Source organism: Vipera berus (genome assembly GCF_964194415.1).
Source record: "Vipera berus genome assembly, chromosome: 2".
Taxonomy (NCBI): domain Eukaryota; kingdom Metazoa; phylum Chordata; class Lepidosauria; order Squamata; family Viperidae; genus Vipera; species Vipera berus.
The window spans coordinates 29386637-29408108 of record NC_138203.1 but is presented as its reverse complement, the minus strand read 5'-3'; the positions used below and the strand labels follow the sequence as shown (position 1 = coordinate 29408108).

The following is a 21472-nucleotide window of genomic DNA, read 5'->3' as shown; positions in this document are numbered from 1 at the left end:
TGGCCAAAAGTCACACAGCTGGCTCTCATGGCTAAGGCAGAATTCACAGTCTATTGCTTTTTAGCCTGGTGCTTTAACCCCTAGTCCAAACTGACTTTATTATTTTAAAAGTAACTCCAGGAGGCAGACATACATAATCCTCCTTCCTTCTCCTCTTTCCCCCCCACAACAACCCTGTGAAATAGTTGGGCTGAAAGAGTGTGGCTGGCATAAAGTCACCCAGCAGGCTTTAACGCTGCAGGCAGGACCAGAACTCAGTCTCCTGGTTTCTAGTACCTTAATTATTAAAATTATTCACACTTTTCTGTTGCAGAGCCTGGAATCCATGGGTGAAATATATATGCACACCTACAGTATACTACAACCAGTAAGATCTATTTATTTAGCTGGTAAAAGTATTTCTGTGCTGCTATTTCTCAGAAGCCGCATTCTTCTATAAAGAAACTTCAAGAATGCTTTTCAGCTTATTTGTTCTTAAATGGCTTGTCTCGTACAACTTTTTTTTAAAAAAAAAAAGCCAACCACCTTCATGATTAGCAAGAGCTCATTGTAACTTGTGGCAAAGTTAAATGTTAATGGAGACTTGGATGCTTAGACTCTGTTAGCAAATACCTCTCTTTTAAAATTCAGTAAAGTGAGGCACTGCACCCAAAAGGTCTAGCAATGCTAGACCTTTGAAATAGCCAAGCTCTGTGCTCTCTAAGCTTGGTTATTTTCTTGCAGACATTTCATAATGCAACTAGGTAACATCTTAAGTGCTAAAGGAGAGTGGGACTTACTCTCTATTTATATACAGTAGCTTGCTCTGTCAGTCTTGGTAAGGGTGATGTATTCTTCTTGGTAGTTCCATGATTAGGCTGTTGTTTATTGCTTATTTGTCTGAGTTGATAGTTCTTCGATTAGGGTATTGTTTACTGCTTATTTGTCTGCTATTGCTCCTGGTGTTAATCTTTGCTTATCTGGATGTTGATTGCTAACAAGAATATATTCTATCTTTTTGTTTCCCTTTTAGCTTTTTTATGGTCTCTTTTGAATGCTAGGCAAATCTGGTTTACCTCTATGTGTTCTCTGTACAGCCAAGCTCAAGAAAGAGAAGCAGCAGAATTCTAGGAATGTCCTTTATTGTTGTATAGTAGGATAACAAAATCTTGAAAGCCTGTCAGTTTTGCAAAGTGGCATGTTATCCATCTTCAAAAATTCCATGAACACATTAGAATCGTTCCCACCTGTTTTTGAATATTCTGTGGCTCCTTCCTTGTTTTTGTCTAGACACTTTAATTTTCAAAAGGTTACTTTGTACTAAAACCTCAGGTTTTTCCCAGCATGCCAGCAGAATCACAGTGTTTCTCAACCTTGACAAATGTAAGATGTCTGGACTTCCACTCCCAAAATTGAAGTTGGTGGGGGAGTTCTGGCAATGGAAGTTCACACATCTTAAACTTATTAAGGTTGAAAAACACTGATCTAGGCAATCCAAGCCTCTGCTCAATGCAGAAATCCAGATAAAAACATACCGGAAAGATGATTATCTCGTCTCTGCTTGCACCTTTTTCCATGGAAAATTTTTTCACTTTTGAAGTAAGTTTACCTGTCAACAGGGTGAGCGTTTCACCTTAATCTGCCCTGCTGTAAACTTAAACTAACTAGAGAACAAATTTTGTTGTATAGCTCCCATTAGAAAATAGAAAATTGTATTATATTACATCAACAGGAAAAAAAGATATACATGTTAACAATGTGATTTAATATTAAAATTTTAAAAAGGTAAAAAAGGAAAGTCAGTATAAACCAGAGGCATAATGGGAGTAAAGGGAGGGCACGTATATTTGAATTTGAGGTTGCATTTTCTTTAAAGCAAGGTTTTTGCTTTTTTACTTAATGGCTTTACACTTAGGTTGATTTAACCATGATTACAAAATGACACAAAAAATAAATTCAATGTTTTTCTAACTTACAATTTCAGTGGCTGTTCAGCTTTTCTTGCCTGTATCTCAAGGGTGCATTTTTACACTTTTAGACCCAGCAGAATGCTTGTGAGACCTGGCCATGACAAAAGGACAGGCTGTAACTTGTTCAAAGACAAAGCTACTTAAAAAAAGAGGCAACAGCCCTTTGCACCTTCACACTCAATTTCTGAGCAGCTCCCCCAGGAAATGCAAGAGGAAGTGTAAGGTGGAAGTAAACCCATGACAGATATTGCATGAGTAAATTACTTTGTTTTCTATTTCATGAATTGCTGAAGTGCAAGATTGGACTTAGACCATGGATGAATACTTTTATTTTTCTTTTATTGTATAATTTAAGGATGGCCAATCAAAGGATTGTTCATATTTTACGTCTAAAAATATTTTGTAGCTAACCTGCAAGTTATGGTCCTGTCTTGTTTTGGAATGTACTCATACAGATATGGCCAGATGTATTGCTATGTGTATGCTCTAAGGCAGGCATGTCAAACTCACCACGTCACATGACATTGTGTGACATATTAGGACTTTTCCCCCTTTGCCGGCAATGGGGTGGGCGTGGTTTTGGAGTAATGCACCCGGCCCATGGGCCGGCAGTTTGACATGCCTACTCTAAGGAATATGGAGGACATTATTTACTGTAGTTGTGTTAGTTTCAACTTATTTTATGGCAAATGGGGTTGTTTTTTGGATAACACTGAGAGGCACCAACACTTTTGGCCAAAACTACAGTGTATCTGAAAAATAATTTAATCTAGTGGAGTCAAAATACCTATTATAGAGTTCAAGACTCTCATATGTTAAATGAACTACTATCACCAATACAACGATATATAAATACATAGCAATAAATGCTGATCAAGATGACGTGAACATTCAATATAGAGAATATTAGGAAAGGAAACTTTTTAATTTAGAAAATGGAAACATTAGAATTAGTTAGCTCTCATATTTTTTTCAAGTGGAACTGTACAACACCCTACATTCGTTAGACAGGCAAATTGGCAATCTGTTTGGACTATGGTCCCTTCTTTCATATTTTTCTCATTTAGCAATGTCTGCTTTTGTAGCATTTGCAGAAAATGCTTAATTTTTCACAGGAATATGAGCAGCTGTCTTGGATCACTTTAGATAATTTACTTATTCATCTTGCACAGCACTCTCTGACCTTGGCTGATCTTGAGAAGCTAACAGTGGAACATAGTTACTACCTGACTGGGAAGCTACCAGGAAGATAGGAACCTAGGTTAGACAGGAAAAGGAAGGGGGAGGAGAAATTCTACAAGAAGGCAATAGCAAATCACTTCTGAACTATTGTCAAGAAAATGACATAAATGTGCAATTAAATTATTCAAGCATTATAAGTCAAGCTCAAATACAGGAGACTCTAACTAAGTAGGAAGTTTTCTTATATCCCATCAGACTATTTAACCATCTTGCTTAATATTATCTATTTCCAGATTCTTCAAATATTCCAAATATCCAAATGCTACAATTTTTTTTGAAACTAAAGGAAGTCAGAGATCAGACTTGAGACTTTCTTTAAGCAGCAGTCCCTATTCTGAATTATTTTAATAGCATAAAATAGTTATCGCAACATAACATAGCAGGAAAAAATCAAGCAACAAGGCATCATTATAAAATACACTAAAAAGAGAGTACAGGATTCACCAAATAATTTTACTGTTCATTCTAGAAACCCACAGGTTTATTTGTCAATAAGTCCATTATGTTAAACTTCTTGTGCAGTTTCTTGCCAATACTAAATTGTGTTTTAAAATTACTAATTTTTTTACTAGAGTGAGGCAGAAGAAAAACTTCATTCAATAAATAAAGAGGCACTTGCATACTCATGTATTCTTGACTCTCAATTTATTTAAAATGAATATTGCAGTCATCTTGCATCCCCTGAACTTGTGTTTACTAATAAAATCCCCAAAGGAAATATATACCTTCAACAAAATCAATCCTACTAAAAGGTTTTCTATGTATTTCAGATCCTCCTAATGGAATCCTGAGCTAAACTTTCTTTGTGTAAAATCTTGCACTAATGTAGGCAAAAAACAAAAAAATCAAGATATACACAAAGGACATTTTGATGTTAGCTGAGATTATTTGCCAGTTCTGAGTTAGTGGTCAGTAAGGTCATAGAAAATACTGTCAAGGTCATCAATTACAGTATTTTATGTTGATCCAAAATCCATCTTTGCTTTTAGATTACTTCACCCTTTGTATCTCAAAACTTTTTGAGAAGCCATTTTGTTTCCTTGGAGCTACTGTGCCTCATCCCAATCTGCTTCCACTTCAAAATCATTCTAACTGTTGAGAAATGTCATGAGTTGCAAATTTGTCATCAAATTATGGAGGTGGCAATTTGGTTTATATTTCTCTTATCTTATTTGATTTAAATATAGAATGTCAGGTTTCAGTTTAACAATCAAGTAACACCTCCAACTACTCCAACCCATAGATTTCACCTGGTGCTACTACTTGTTGGTATTCATCTCTTATCACACACCCTCCTACCAGAAGACACTTCAACTTGTAAAAAAAGTTATTTAGAAAGCCAAGCAAATGATACGTCCCACTACATAGCAAACAACTGTCTTAGTAAGCAATGAGTCATCGAGGAAAATCTTGGAAAACTTGACATGCTGTATCTTTTGACTTGGCTTGTATTAGACACTGCTGGGAGGTAAGTAAGTATACCTATCAGAAAGTGAGCTGACTAGCAGTGGTGGCTTAATGTGGGGATTTATGTAGGAGAGGCCAGGCAGAAGGACTCTCAATATTTCAAGGACTCTAAATGGAAGGAGAATTGTAAAAGGCAGGTGCCCAATCACACAGACCTCTGAGCAAAATCTAAAGTTCAAATTGAAACATTTCATAATGGATAAAGGGAAAGTGAAATATTCTACATGTAATAAAAGGAGATAAATGGTTGAAACAAACGAAACTAGAAAAAAGTGGAACAATTGTGCATTTCTACATAGCCTTCCATAGACTCCACATCCTCAGAGTCAGGTAACAAAACAGGCCGTAACGGTTGTAACTGCTAGCATTCTCAAAACACTGATATCTTTGCAAAAACTGGCCAACAGTGTCTATATCTGACCAGTTAAGGAGTTCAAAAATTAGCATGAAGTCAATTCCCCCCTCAACTCAAATTCTCATCCTTACTTTGAGTTCTGCATCTTCTCTTAGAAAACACAGCCAGTCACTTCGAAGGGAGCAGGAAAATAGTTCAATTATTGGTCACAAAGCTAGTATAAGTTAGTCACAAAGTTAGTATAATTCTCTAGGACTTCCTCCTACAGTTTGCATTCTGACTGTTCAGCAATGAAAGGACGGATGGAAACATGCCATCCAATTTAAAAGAGAGGGTCAAGAAGTCCCTTATATAAGATGGGAAGAAAAACAAAATTCATTGTTTATAGCTTCTTACTTTCTTCAATAATTATACGAAGTTATTTGGATTTCTTGTGAGATTGTGTAAATGATTTATTCCTGCCTGGAAACACTAACTCTGATACCACCACATGTTGCAGTGTTTTTCCTGCCAGCAACTATTTTTTTGCACTACATCTGACCTGGATATTAATCAGGCAGCTGCCAAACACAGATGATGGCAAAGGAACACAAAGTCAATCCACAATGCTAATCCAGGATTTATGCAATTATATTATAATATGGAATTGTTTTCTAACTGACTTTAAAAAAAGGATTATAGAGTTTCATAGATGACATGTTTTTAAATGAAATTATTACCATTTTTTCCAGTTCTGCAAAGAAAGGAATTGAGTGAGTAATGCTTGCTCCAATTAGGTATTGTGAAATTGGTTTGGGTACTATCTAGGGCAGATTCTCAGATATTTTGATTTCAGGACCCCTTTACATTCTAAAAAATGATTTGGGATCTCAAAGAGCTTTGGTTTATGTGGATTATATCTACAGATATTTATATTAGAAATTAAAACTGAGAAATTTTAAAGTATTGATTTATTTGATTTTATAGATACCTTGAAAGCTTGTTGGTGACTCACAGTAGTCCTCAGACTACATTTTGAAAAATACTTGATATATATCTATTGCAATGAAACAAATGATACATGACATTTAAAACTCTTCTGCCATTAATTTTTTTAAAAACTGGTGACAAATCAATCTTTTTATCATTATAAAAGAAATGCATCCTCCCACTCTCCTAAGTGTCCTCCTGCTGAGAAGGCTTCAACTAAGCTTCAAGAGAATAGAACTTACAGTACTTTATAAAGGCAGACTGTATAGATACAGTTATCACCCAGGGAATATTAGTCTTGAGGATGGCAGTGGTGACTGCACCTCCAGTAGAGGCGGCCACAATTTCCAATGGAACAGGCTTATTTTAGGACTTGCAGCCAGCTCAGTGGAAACCTTGATTCACCTGGACATCACAGTCACTGAAGCTTTGGGACTAGGTTGAGGCAGTCAGAAGGAAATTAGAACACTGTCTTTTCTATTTCTCTCCATTCTACTCAATTCATTTTTAAAAAAAAAAATTATTGCAAATTTTATTATTTAAAACTTTGGACAAAGTGTTAACGGTCTGACATTCCATCTTGTCTACATCATTTTTGTATTTTATACACATATATACATTTTATGTACATATCATTTATATACAATTATACAATATTTGATCTTATCAACCATCTTATTCTAATAATGTGTGACATCAGCATCCTGTATATCTCTGTTTAGACCTTCCTTTCTGTTCCCACCATAGGTAAAACTTATTCCAAATTTTGTAATAATCTGACTGATCTTTATTTTTAATTTCCATAGTTAACTTGTCCATTTCTGCATACCCCCAAATTTTATTTATCACTTCACTCTCATCAGGTATTCCATTTCTGGGCGAACGTCATTCTCGCTGCCGTGATGATGTGTATCATTATATATAACCCTTCTTTGGTATATTTCTCTGTTATGCCAAATAGGCAAAATTCTGGTCTATAATCTACTATCCGTCCTGATATTTCTTCTACCCATATCCATATCCTTTGCCAATACTTTTGCGTCTTATTGCAGGACCACCAAACATGAAAATAAGTACCTATTTCTTCAGAACATTTCTAACAGCTAGGGGATATAGTTTTGTACATCTTAGCTAATCGAGCTGGAGGGAGATACCACCAGTAGAACATTTTATATACATTTTCTTTATAAGCTGAGGCCAGCGTTATCTTTTTATTTCTATCCCAGAGTTTGCCATATATCGAGATTGATACCGTGTCCCAAATTTTTAGCCCATATCAGCATTGGTTCTTTAATTTGTTTCTCAATCATTTTATACCCCAATAGCAGACTACACAATTTCCTTGTTTCTTATCTTTCCCATATCGTGTTTGTATCTGTAAGTAAGCCCACCATTCCAATTTTATCCCTTGTTGTTCTAGTTCCTGTCTGGATTTCAATTCTCCCACATCGTTCATAATATCTTTCTACGAGATGCTATTTTCCAAATTGAACAAGTTTGGATAAAACTATCGCCTTGAGGGTGGGTCAGTTCAATTTTTGATGACTCCTGAGATGTCAGTTTGCACAAATCCTGATTAACTGAGTTTGAGAATTGAAGCAGGAGGGGAGGATGACTTCCTTGTCTCAGTGAAAGACATTACTGTATGCCTGTTAGAAATGTTCTTGGACTTCCGGTGGCGACGCAACGCCGAAGACAGCCGTTTTCAGGCTGCCCGCTCCGCAGCTGTGTTTTTCCATCGTAAACAGCGCCGATCAGCTGTTTAGATGGATTTGAAGCCCCCTCCTCGGGAGAAGAGGAGGGGGTGAGGCCCCAGGTAGGGGTTGAGCTCTCCGGGGCCGCCTGAGCTGAGAGTTTGGGCGGCTGAAGGATTGAGCCCCCCCGAAGCCTGGGTTGCTCCGAGCTGCGCAGCGCCCCTGCTCCGGGATTTATGGAGCAGAGCCAGGCGTTAGCAACCACCCCTGCCAAAAGGAAATACTTTTGATTGTTAAGATGCAGGCAGAGCGGTACAGGAGGTTAAGGTGATGTGGACTCTTATCTTTACTCTCTAGCTCAATGGATTTTATAGCTTTAAAGTGAAAGTGCGCAATAAGTGAAAGTGGGGGAAGATGGCGGCTAAAACTTCTAAAGCTCTTCGGAGTGCGGGGTCTTCCCTGGTGCAACAGACCTCATTGCAAGCTTTGCTCCCTCCTGCACCTCCTCCGGCATTGACGCTTAAGGATTTACAAGATGCTCTTGGAAAGCATTCACAATTGATGTCTGATATGATGGATGAAAAGTTGAAAAAGCTGGAGGAGAAAATGGAGGAGAAAATGGAGAAATTGGAGAAGAAGATGGAAGAGAAGTTTAGAGCAATGAGGGTGGACATGTTGTCTATGATTGAATCTGTAGCTGAATGTGTGCAAAAGCTGGATGTAAAAGTGAAGGATCTCAGTCAAAAGAACTCTATATTAGAAGCAAAGGTATTAGAAAATGAAAATATAAGGGATAAAATGGACGGAGAATTGAGCCTTGTTCAGTATCATCAGATGCAGTATGCTATTAGAATCAGGGGTTTAAAGGAGAATTGTAAAGAAGATTTAAAGCAGCTGATTTCTGAGGCTCTGGAAGGGGTATTGGGCCAGCCAGCATCTGAAATTGAGGGAAATATGGACAAAATTTTTCGTGTAAATTCATGGATTGCAAGACAGAGGAAGTTACCCAGAGATGTGGTGGTCTATTTTACAAAGAGAGTAATTAGAGATGAAGTCATTCAAGCTGCTTATGATACTAAATTGGTAGTGGCTGAGCAAGAAGTTTTGGTTTTAAAAGAGATTCCTCCGAAGATTTTAAGGAGAAGGAAAGATTTTGCATTTCTTGTACAGGAACTTAAGAAATGTGATATTAAGTTCAGATGGGAGATTCCAGTTGGACTGGTGGTGACGCATGAAGGTAAAAGACATCGTCTGGTTACTGTGGCCCAGGCACGTGATTTTTATAGCAATGTGTTAAAAGCAACCCCCCTATCATTTTTGGAAGCTGTAAAGGGATACGGCGAGGGAAAGCTTCAAGATGTTGCAGATAGACAGATAGAGGACAATGGTGTTGGAGGGGATCAAGATACAGTTTCATCGGATGTTGCAGGAGGCCAGAGGATGACGCGTGCCGCCCTAAGAAGAGCGAGACGAGAGCAAGAGCAAGACCAGCAGAAAGTTATGGAATCTCCAGAGTGTACTTACAGTGAAGCTGTGGGAGGGGCGCGGTCCAAAGAAGTTTTGGGGGTCATGACAGACGTGCTCGAAAAGCTTTGGGGCGTTAAGATTGGTGATTAAATTTTTAAATTAGAATGTCAATGGATTAAATTTATCATAGAGGAGAAAGAAAGTTTTTTTTTAAATATTTAACACAATTTAAGATTGATGTTATTTGCTTGTTAGAAAAGTATATTAGGGTTATGGACTAAAAGTATGTGTTGAACTAAGAATGGGTATCCAAGCTCTTAATTAACAACAAGTTGTCTTACAGATTGTTTAAACCTTTTTTTTTACTCTTTTTATTTGAACTCAAGGATGATTTGGAACTGCGAGACATTTGGCGTGATACATGCAAGAATTATTCTTGATCATGGTTTAGTTTGGTTGGAGATTATTAGGTTAATAGAGATAGGCGCTTTTGGCGCGTAACTGAGAATTTGTTTAGAAATTAGAGAAAGGTTGGAGAATGTAAATAGTAGGTGAATTTTTTTTCCCCCCTTTTTTTTTGAAATTAATATGAATAAGGACTGGGATTAAGAAAATCTATTCTGTGTAAAGCTCTTTTTCTGTTTTCCTCTTTTTCTTTTTTACTTTATTTGTAATATTAATATTGTTTGTATTCATTTTACATGAGCTAGAGGGAGATAGAATTAATAGTTTATTGCTGATAACATAGGGGTGCTTATGTTTGTTTTTTGATTTTATACCCTGTATTTAGCTCTGGGAAGTCGGGGGGGAGGAGGGAATGGGGGAGAGGGATAGGGAGGGTTGGGTGGGGGTGGGGGAGGGGGGGATTAAAGTTAAAATGTATTGTAAAACTTTTTAAATAAAAAAAAAAGAAATGTTCTTTTCCATATAAATGCTCTGACTCCCGGCATGGTTCAAATGGGACTCAGGCTAGGCTTGAAGTCCCTGAAGTCTCACTGTGGATATCAGTGGAGAGTGGCAGCAGACTGTTTTAGGAATCAGTGATGCTACTATGGGCAGAGAGAAACTTCATGCTCTTTAAAGAAAGGACTGAGGAAAGGACTGTTTTATGTTTGTGAAAGTTACAGCAAGGTAGTCTCAAGCTGGAAGGTCACTACTTACAGAGGGAGATTGATAACAAGTAATCCTTGACTTACAGCCACAATGGAGCCCTGAATTTTGGTTGTAAGGAGTTGTAGTCATAAACCAAGGCACCATGTGACCAGACTCAATTTTACGACTGCGTTACGACAGCTATAAATCAAGTCACCATGGTCATCATATGAATTCACCATGTCCATTGAACATGATGAAAAAAGGCAAAAAGTGTTGCAAATTGTGCCATGTGATCATAGAACACTACAACACTATAAATGCAAGTTGGCTGCTCAGCACCTGAAATGCAATCATGCAATTGTGGGGTGAGGGGCAACTGTCATAACACTGAGGACGGGTTGCAAGTAGTTTTTATGAAAGCCTGCTGTAACTTTGACCAATTATATAACACTTTTTGGGCCTGGTACCTCTGGAAACCTCTGTTACATCTGAATAAAATGAGTCTTTGCAAATGGCTCCTAAATACTAATGTCCTAAAGATTGTTCTGGGATTGAAGCATTGTATCTCTGGACCTGACCCCAGTCCACTGGTGTGGATTCCTTTGAGGGTGATGCTGTGGGAGACAATATGTTTTTCTCTGCTTCACATAGGAACCCGGGTACCTTGAACGGCTGCCTCCCTCTCCTGTGACATGGCTTTCTCTGATCACGCTTAAGAGGAGGATATTCTGTCCTTTTTGGAGAGTGTGACATCTCCTCATAGCTAGTGGTACTGTGTATCGTTCCAGGTTTATGCTGCCTTCTGCTGCTTCTACTGTACAGAGTCTCTTATTTCACATAAGTTGCATAATTTCTATCTTCATCTGAGGTGAACTTGACCTAGTGAGTTTGGATAGGGCTTCTAAGAACTGCCACTTGGGGGAGCTCTTCACCTTCGTGTTGTGAGGATCATGTGGGTTGATGTATCATTTAAGATTATCACTTAACCTAATGCTTATTTTGACTTAGGTGTTATAGACAAATTGATAATACTGATTAAATTTTGTTAAGACTACAAGGGTTTGTGCTCAAAGTTGCAGCTCCTGAATTAATATGGGACTCTCTCAATTCTCAACTGTATCATGGGCACACTTAATTAACCTGTTTTTTTAATGAAATGAACCCAAAGACTCAATATGTACTACTATGGATAGGATCACAGGGTTATCATTTGCAACTTTAGAAACCGCAGCAAGCATTTTATTCTAGATGCAACCAGAACTTTACTGTAGGCAGTCAGATGGATGTACATGGATGTCACTGGCAAAGAAAATAAGTTTTGATTCCATTAGAAATTGACATTTTGAAATAATCGCTATTTAAAACTGGGGAGTAATATTTTTTTTGAAACACTAACCTGATTTTTTTATACTATCTGAATGCAGTTTCTAAGTCTTGCAATTGGCCTGGTTAAACATGGGGGGGGAGAGAGTTTGGGGCAAAAATGGGGTCGCTGCTCTAGACCAATGCATGCTAATAATACCTTTAAAACTCTTAAAAGGATTACATATTGAGTATACTTTATCTAAAACAGCTTAGCAATATATTCAACTGAAATGACTGAGGGAGGTGTCTGAACTGTGGGCAGCAAGCGGTGGAACTAGCTGCTACTACTTTGCTTGTATATCGAGCTGTCCTTCAGCAGCCTGGGCTTCCATTGCTGCAGTAAAGGTCTGGAAAAGTCTATGAGGAGAAGCATGAAGAGGAGGAAGGTTTTCCCATCCTCATCTATGCTCATTCCAAGTGGTTCAGTCTGATTGAGCAGCTTCTCTGTTTTAGGAAGGGCGCAATGGCAAACCACTTCCAAGAAATCTTGCAAAGAAAACTGCAGGAACCAATCCAGGCAGTCGCAAGAAATCAACACTGATTTGAAGGCAAAAAATTAAAATAAAAAACCCCATCTTATCTACTTTTGATGAAGCAGTACTCAAACACAGCGAAGTACCTTATAGTTGGTTTCTCCTATATAAATCAAGTAATTGCAAAACCAGACAGTATTTTTCCAACTGTCTCTGACTAATCAGAAATTGAGCATGTTTATGTGTATGTCTGTATGAATGTGTGTGTATGTATACATGTATGTGTGTATTTGTGCTTCTTTGCTTTGAAACAAAGTAAGCATAAGCTTCTTATGTTTCAATTCTGTATTTCCTTTTCATGATAACTCTTCCTGCTCTGTATGTGGCCAATGTAGATTCTCCTGGCTTATTGTAGAACTCTTGGAAACACTATAACTGCCCATATATTAGAGGATTAGTAATGCAACATGAAGATGGGCATACGGGTATATGAAAAATAGTTTCATATACCTGTTTTTAATAGCTGTTTGGACTAATTAGTCCTCACTGTAGCAATAGCTATGATTTGCTTTGTTAAAGCATCAGATATAGATTTGAAGTCAGTGCAACACAGTTCTGGAAAAAGTTCATAGTTTGTGCCTTTGTATATACATAAGAATAGAGGTTAATCCAGCATTTCCTCTTCCCTAACCACAGCTGTCACATACCCTTGTGAAAAAAAGAGTTCTCCCCTGTTCTTGGTTTCCAAATATATTCACTGGAATGTTCCCTCATGCCTGAATACAACTCCAATTGAGTATTCTTCCTCCAGCTATCACCAATGACTGCTGAGGCCACCAGAGAAAAACCAACAACAGCCAATCCCTAATCCACTCCCAGTTGAATTTACTCTCAGTTTAACTTTACTCCTAAGACTCTTAATGACGTCTATTGTTTATTCCCAACCTGCCTTCCTTTTGAATGGTGTCTTTTAGACTGTAAGCATGCAGGCAAAGCAGTTTTGTTTCACATACATATAATTGCGAACTATTCTGGGAGTCTTTTAGGCAGAAGAGAATGGGGAAACCTGGACAGTACTACCACAAAATCAATGTGCTTTATAGCCATCAAACCCCTCCAAAGCTATGGAGGCCAATGGTCAACAAATAGCATAAGATTAAATACTGATTGCATAAACAATTGGCTTATTTTATCTGTACTAATCTACTTCCAGTGTCGAAGGTTGAGCCAGAGCTAAACTTATTTTCATTTATCCTTTCACTATTTCTCAGCATTTTATACGCTATTTATTCTAAAGATGAAGCATTGTGTTAATCCCTTTCTGGTGTACAACTAAGCTGCTCTTTAAAAGCGAAGGGGAGAAATAAGATCTTCTTTCACAGACAGGAAACTGAAGACCACAGACATGCCGGATCTTCTGCCTCACAAAAAGTTTATTGTGGGAAGATGCAGACCCACCCGACTTTCCATAGTCCAATGGACGGAAAGCTTCAGCCACATTTTAACTGTTAAATCTTATCCAGCATGTTGAGGCATTCACATTTCAGGAGCACGATCTCACACTGACACGTTTGCTATTTTATTAATAATTTAAATTACATTTTCAGTTATAGTTTTCTTTTCAAACACCCCACTAGCTTAAATTCTCTAAGGTTCAAACATTATTTTCTTAAGCTAAATTTCTAAGAAAAGTACAATTCAAAAATGGTTACAAATCTATTTTTTTCAATCATACAAATGTTTGGAATCAGTTCTCTATTTTTGCTTCTTTTAGGAAACTGGGATTAATTAATTTTAAATGGTTTTACTAGAGTGTAGAAATTCCAATTTAAAGCACATCCACCAGAGAATTTGCCCTCAGCTTTTTAGCAAATTACACATCAGTCACAATTCATTGATATTCCATAAGGTTTAAAGCAAACCTATAAAAGGAACTGTGAAACTGAAATTACCTATATATAACTATTTTTTAAAATACACTTAAATGGAAGACAGTATTATTTCTGCAAAAAAAATTTTTTTGAAGAAGCGAACAGTAAAACTGCTCATTTATTCAGGGCCAGTCCTTCCACTTAGCAGGAAGAAATGGATTCTTCAGATAATAAGACTGAAGAAATGCTTTGTCTACTCTTTTTCTGGTCTGTTTGTTGGATCAATTGGCCATCCAAATATCTCACACAACTTTCACAATGAACTTTCACAAGGTTCATTCAAAAGATGTCATCCTACTGTGATACCCTGGCTGGTTGGGAATGGGAATGATGGGTCAGATGTCTGGCAAACAAGTTTATCACCAAGGGCAGCATGAACAAACAATATCAGGGAAAATTAAAGCAGTGTCCTACATCTGACTTTTATTGGTATCTTTAATTTAATAAATATTTCAGGGGCTATGTACAGAACACTGTGCAAGTAAAAGGGCATTTTTAATCCTTCCCACAGCCTGAAAGCCAGTAGTGAAGCAAGATTACATCAGTTACACTGCCATGCATTTAAAAGAAAATGTCAAAGTAGCAAATTTGGAGCCATAGACTTCGTATCTGTGTAATTATCACAGACATCTATTGAAGAGCCACAACCCAGTACAGCATTCTGGCACAAGCAAAACTGAAATTAAATCCAAATTCTCTTCTACTTGATTCATCTACTTTGTAAAATGAATGCTTAATTTTGCACTGCATGGCACGATAAAAGCATGTGAGGTTAGGCACCAAAGTGTGGGCTCCTAGCTTAGTAGAAGAGCATGACATAATGGTGGCCTAACATTTAACTTGGTGTTTTCACTGAAGGAATCAGTGATACTTCACAAAAAAGTCTTCTACTTGAGATATGGATAGATACTATCAATCAGAGCAGTCTCTGTAAGCCTGAAATAAGACTGCAGTGGGGGTAAAGGCAGTCTCTGGGTTTTCAGAATTATCTATAACATAGGCAATTGCTGATGTTCATTGTGTATTACAGCTAATGTTTACTTACACTTTTACAAACTTGCTTTTAAATGCATAATGTTTTGGGGGTCTCTGGTTTTGCCACTTTTCCATTTTTAAGTGCTGTATTTTTGGTTGCTACTTATATCTTTTTATTGCTGCTTGTTGAACTGATTAAAAAGCTTCTACTGAGCACTTATTCGAACTAATGGCACTGTTGCCAATCTATTATTACAATGTTCGATGACAGAGACGTGTACTACTGTATCCCTAACATTAAAACATTTGCATCCTTAGTGCTAAAAGTGTATCTGCATAAAACATTATGTCTCCAAAAGTGTATAGCATGACAAGGGCATTTAAAATTACTCAATCATTACTAAAGCTAGAGCTTGAATTTTGCTTTAACTGAAACAAGATAGGACTATTTAGTTATGCTTGTCAATTACTATTAATTATGATTTATTATTGATTTAAGAGATAGAAGGAAAATAAATTGAGACATAATTCAAGTTAAGACAGATAAGATGGGGACAAACTTTCCTACACAGAGCAGATATGCAAATTGTGCATCAGGACCTCTTATTTCCTTAGATGGAATGTGTGTATATAGGATTTCTTTCCCAAATAATGACCTAAAAGCAACTTGTAACCTCTAGGCTTCACTTAAATAATGCACTGTGTGTTGGGCTACTCATGTGTGAAATACTTGTAAAAAGTGCTGTACCCACACTGGTCTTCAGTCGATTTTGTAGAAACAAAGTTAACAATAATTTTGAAATCTCTACGCTGATTGCTAATTTACTTCTGGGTACAACATAAGGAGTCACTTGTTTTTACAGACCTGAATGGTTTGGGTTCAGGATAACTTAGACATTGCCTCCTTCTGCAAGGTTCCCATCATTTAAATCATCTGGGGAAATACATCTTCAGTGGTAGATGATCCACCCTGCTACAACTTGGAGCCTGGCTTTTTGTCATGACTGAATATGATGAATTTGCTCCCCAATGGAATATAAGCCTCCCACATTGGTTTAAAAAAAACCCCACCTTTAACTATGTCTAAGTATAAGAATAAAGTTTTAATTTATAGTTTCAATGACTTAAATCACCATTTTATCTTTTTGTACAATCTGTTGCTTTAATATGCTTACTTTTTGTATACCGTCCTGGTATTTTGGTAGCAGGCAGCTAAAAGTAAAATACATAAATAAATATTAGATGCTTAGAGTCCTGTTTGAAGGTGCACTTAATACTGCAAGGCCGAAGACATAAAATGTACATACAATGTAAATTAAATGAATTCCTATTTTCTTTCCACCTCAGCTGTAATCACTGATGCAAACTGCACTGTCAAGAATGAAATTGTCTTCATATCCACATTGTTTGTTACATTAGTTTAGAAGTGATTTGCTGTTTTAGCAGTAATTATTTAAGCAAAACAAAAATGTAGTGTTTGAAAGTATATTGTCACATTACTTAGAATGCTATTTTCCAGTTAACAGATGATAACAGTTTTTAAACAATAGGTCTAATAATGCCACTTTAACTTTGCTTGTATTTTAGAATGGTTTTTTAAAAAAGTTCCTTTGCCCCTATCAAAGACTCATCTCAGTGTTAACTATGAACTTGTATTTCCGTGGTATAGCAGGTTACAAAATGTCTTCAGTTTCAAACTATTCTAAATGGCACAGCTTTCCTCCAAACATTCTGACAGCTGTAACTAAAGACCAAAGAGGTGCTTTCCTATCCCAAAAGCCAGCTCGGAACAAATTAGACCCTTTAACTAAAATCCAGGTCATTAAAATACAATAGTGGCTATCCCATACTCTTGCTCCTAAACCTTGAACAGAACTGGTAACAACCCAGGCGAGTAGATGGAAAGAATCTCCTACCCAGAGATTGCAGAGAGCTTTTGGTGTGCCTGATAGGCAATCTCGCATCCTTTGGTACGTGTTCTGTGCATTTCAGCATGTAACGATGGGCAACTGAGTGAGACATCCCCAATGGAAATGACCAATTCCCGATACAGAGCCACCTGGGTGTTGAAGTCCTGGACAAGCTGAGAAAGAGAAAGGAAAAATCTATTTACAAACAACCAACATTCTGCTGCAGGGAAAAAGATAAGGCAGGATTTTTTAAAAAAATGTCGCTCCAGCTGTGCTGATCCAGGCATTTGAAACCGAACGAAGATCTGCCCCTACCATGCCATAAATAATGAAGCATGTTATAAAAGCTGCCCTTTGCTCACCCAGAGCATGCATTTTCACTGGGAAATGAAGATATTTTAAGCCTTTGAAAGTGTTTTTAAATGCTGAAGCTGGCTGACTAACAGCTTTTCTTTTCATGGAAGCCTAATATTTTATCATGAAAGAAGAGGATGTTTCCAGAAATAGTTTCTCCTCTATGCCCCCTGCCCTAGTCTCCCCCCTTACCCCAATTTTCTGATTTGCTTTTTACTGAGAGTGGAATGTGTCACTCACTGCTCTATTTTATTTTAAAACTGTTTTTTCTGGCTCTAAGACTGTTTTTACTATTCTTAAGAATCTGGCTATTTATATAGGAGGAAAAATCCCTTGCCATTTAGTATTTGTACTTTAGTCTGTATATAAAAAAGCTTCAAACTCAAGGCTTCACGGTTAAATGAATCATTATTTTGTTTCATACAATTACTACTGCTGATTTTTCTTCTGAGACAAATTACGTTTGTATATGTATGCAACAAGGAAAAGGATTAACAATATATTCTAACATTAATTTGGAAGATAGTTCAGATTTGTCCACCATTTAATCCTCAAACTATCATAAAATGGCATCCCTTCTTTTGAATATGTGTAACCAAAAACAGTACATGTTATAACACCAAACTATATTCTCAACACTTCTGTTGTACAAAGTGAGACTTATGCTAGCATTTTCAGAAATACTTCACCCCCGTAGTTGGATTCTCTGGCTAATCAACTCCAAGGGACTGTTGTGCACTGTGTGATAAAATTAATCTTCCATGCTTTCCCTTCCATATTAGCATGTTATGGCCCTGACAAAGAAAATCACATTTGACAAACTGCCCAAACCAAGGCTTGAAAACACTATCCTCAAAAGCTCTTTTGTGATACTTGCTGAGCCTTAACAAAACCTTATGAATGTCAGGCTTTATTTTTAAAGTTAACATTTTGTAAACTCAGGACTGTAAGTTTGTATGAAAGAAAGTTAAATGGGAAGATTTTCTTTAAATGCTCTAAAATGGAAAGGATACTAAAAAGGGGATATATTGTAAAATTTTGTTTTTGCAAAACTCTTTAATAAAAAAAAATAAAAAGTTTAAGTAAATTATTTTCTAAAGAAAATGACTAAATTCAGTATTGTAACTTTCAGAGCTCAGTTCACTTATTTCCATAATTGAAGTTTTTCAGTGCAAATAATCTGTAGTTTCGATTTACAAAATGGACTTTATTTACATTCATATATTGCAGCAAGAATCCCACTAATATGTGTATAGCAGCCTTACCAAGTGCTAATTACACAAATCTCAATGTAAATTTGTCTGTTTTAGGACACACAGGTCTTGCTGAAGGAAAATGCCTATTCCAACCTAATGTGTCTGAAAAAGAAGACGGGTCTGGAGCCTATCTCAGCCCACTGTGTTCAGACTACTTAGATCAGAGGTCCCCAACCTTTTTGGGCACCAGGGACCAGTTCCATGGAGAGAGGTTTTTCCACGGACTGGAGAGTACATGGTTTTGTGTGCTGCCTGCATCCTACGGATAGGGCTTTGCTTGTTTGTGCGGACCGGTAGCTCGCATGCCGCGGCCTGGTACCAGTCCATGGACCAGGTTTGGGGACCCCTGATTTAGATCACATCGAAATAAAAGCAGTAATTGTAAAATTCTCTTGATTCATGAAGGCTCAGACCTTCTTGAGCTGCATTTCAACTTCAGGTAACTCAACATTTCAACATTCATACGAAAATTAGAAGCCCAAGGCAATTTACATTCCTAAACAAGTTTATGCAGAAGGAAATTCCTATTGAATTCAGTATTCTGAAATAAATCTATGTATGATGGCAACCAAAATGTTTTGTGTAACTATTGAGTTGGGTTTTTTTAAAATCATGCATTGTTTACATAGTCCCCATAAATATTAGCCTAAGAAGTATCTGCAACCAATAGATTGCAAAAGGCTAAGTATCTAAATAGGGAAATTAGAAAGCTAAGACTTTTTAACTGCACAAGATAGCATAACAATATTTTTTTTAAAAAAAGAACAGTTCTGATGTTAGAACTGTATCTTAATTAAGTTAACCATACAACAGAGCTCAATTGCACCAAAGTTCAAAGTAATCTGGATTTGGTAGATTAATTCCTATCTACCCTGGAGGTTGAAATGGCAAGTTAGTTCATAGATCAACAGGCACAGCTGCTATTTGCACCAGTAAGTTAGCACAAGTGTGGCCTGAAAGACAGATGCACATCCTTTGACATCACCTTGTTGTCTATTGAGCCAGCGGAACTGCCTGGGGTTTATTTTTCTTATTTCCCACTTCTGAAATTAAGAGGAAGCATAGAAAGTGCTCGCTCTAGATTTCTGCAACAATGAAGTCTACACAGGGTGCATAAAATTGTTCCAGATTACGTGGTGGGAAAATACTACCAACCAGCAGACGTTTCGTACTTCTGTAGTGTCCACTGAACACGCAAGGCAATATTCCAAAATCCACCCCCTTCCCATCCTTCTTTACCTTTCCTACGAAACATGTTTCAACGTGAGCTCTTTCTTCAGCCCATTAAAACACCCCAGGCTTTTAAAAACCATTATTGTAACGCACCCCCCCCCCCGCCGCCGCCGCCTCGCAAGCCCCGGTCTCGGGAGCTGCTCCTTGAGCAAAAAGGGTGTCAACTCAAATGCGGACTGCAGTTTTAAAAATAGTGCAGCTGCACGTGATCGGAATAGACAAGGAGTGCGGGAGACCAGGGAACGGGGAGAGGAGTGGTCCCTTCCAACCGAGCCACACAAACGCGTCCGAAAACAAAGGGGAGGGGGCGCAGCTGCGCGGTACCCACCATCTTGCAGTCATCCAGGGCTAGCCTCTGGGTCTTAGGGGCGCCCTCGGTGCTGCTGCTGTCTCGGCCTTCGCAGTCCCTGCCGTGCAGCGACGTTTTGCCGATTTGGAAGATCGAGCCGGTGGACCTGGGGCGCTTTTTGCGCCCATTCGGTGCAGAACTCATTCATACGCATCCACCAAGGCAAAAGCTGCTGCTACACGGGTGCCAGCCGCGGAGGGGGGGGGGCAAAGATTTCCCACCACGCCAGACTCGAGTGCCGCCGCCGCGGGCGGCAGCAGCGGCAGCAGCAGCAGCGCGTCGAAGAATCCGGTGAGAGCTCCAGAATCGCTCGCGCTCGCCCGGCGCCTTTCCTTCGGCTTCTCTTCACAGGCGGGCGGGCTGTTTGGGCTCCGGGGAGCCTTCGGCCGGCGGGGGAACACTCGAGGAGACGGTCGCGGTGGCTCGCAGCATCGCCTCCCGTCGGCTACAGCAGCGAGGGCGAGGTGAAGGATGCTAAACAACTTCTTCCTTTCAGCACCGCCACCCGCAGCTTTTCAGTCCCTGGAGCAAAAGCTCAGCGCGGGTCCGGTCTGCCCGCCTGGTCTGCAGGCGGCGGAGATCCGAAGCTGCTCGGCCGAGCGGGGCTTCCATTCAGGACGGAGGGAAACGCAGCCCTTGCCCGAGCCCGCCGTCTCCAGCCACCCCGCTTCTTTTGTGCCTCCTTCGCGCAGAGCACCAGCTTCTGGCTCGCCCCCTCCCTCGCCGCCGCAGCCCAGAAGAGGAGCGAAGGCATGTGCGCCTGTGTATATCAGGCAGAGTTGGGCGCGCGCAGGCGCACGCCTCAGGCGGGCGATTGGTTTCCCTGGGCTCCACAGGAGTTGGTCCCTCGAGCCGGGCTCGTCGGCGGAAGGCTTCCCTCGGCTAAGGGCCCCGACGGGAGGAAACAGAAAGCCGCTGAGGTTGCTCCTCCAACAAGGCGTTGGGCTGACGTTGCGCCTGCTTGGCGGCTTAGCCCGCGAATGTAACCCGAGTCCTCCAAAAGAGCCCCTCGTACCGGAGACAGGATTAAAAAAATAGTCGGGTTCTGGGGCTTTTCTGCAGAACCGCCTTCTGAGGTTCCATCACGGGGCTCTAAGCCCTTTTTTTCCTATTCCCCGCCCCCCCCCTTTTCTACCAAGTATCACAAAAAAGCAGAGGCATAGTCTCTCTCTCCCCCCCCCCCATGTTTAACCAGGCCAATTGCAAGACTTAGAAACTGCATTCAGATAGTATACAAAATTAGGTTAGTGCAGGGGTCTTCAAACTTGGCCCTTTTATGACTTGTGGACTTCAACTCCCAGAATTCCTCAGCCAGCTTTGCTGGCTGAGGAATTCTGGGAGTTGAAGTCCACAAGTCATAAAAGGGCCAAGTTTGAAGACCCCTGGGT

The 21472-nt window shown here is 39.0% G+C and overlaps 1 protein-coding gene across 4 annotated transcripts in view; it reads right to left on the bottom strand.

The window, feature by feature from the left end:
- RGS7BP (regulator of G protein signaling 7 binding protein) overlaps positions 1-20804 on the bottom strand; it is a 54575-nt gene extending 33771 nt beyond the window's left edge. The window contains exons 1-3 of one of the 4 annotated variants that reach the window (XM_081316430.1): positions 20064-20804; positions 16899-17065; positions 16158-16194 (exon numbers count right to left, since the gene is read on the bottom strand). In XM_081316430.1, the coding sequence (XP_081172556.1) occupies positions 16158-16194; positions 16899-17065; positions 20064-20077 (218 nt within the window). In that variant the 5' untranslated portion in view covers positions 20078-20804. Of the gene's footprint in view, positions 1-5983; positions 6050-16157; positions 16195-16898; positions 17066-19741; positions 19794-20063 lie in introns of those variants that run through there. The other 3 variants (XM_081316431.1, XM_081316432.1, XM_081316429.1) reach the window with 3 other exon arrangements.
- Positions 20805-21472: the final 668 nt, after the last annotated feature.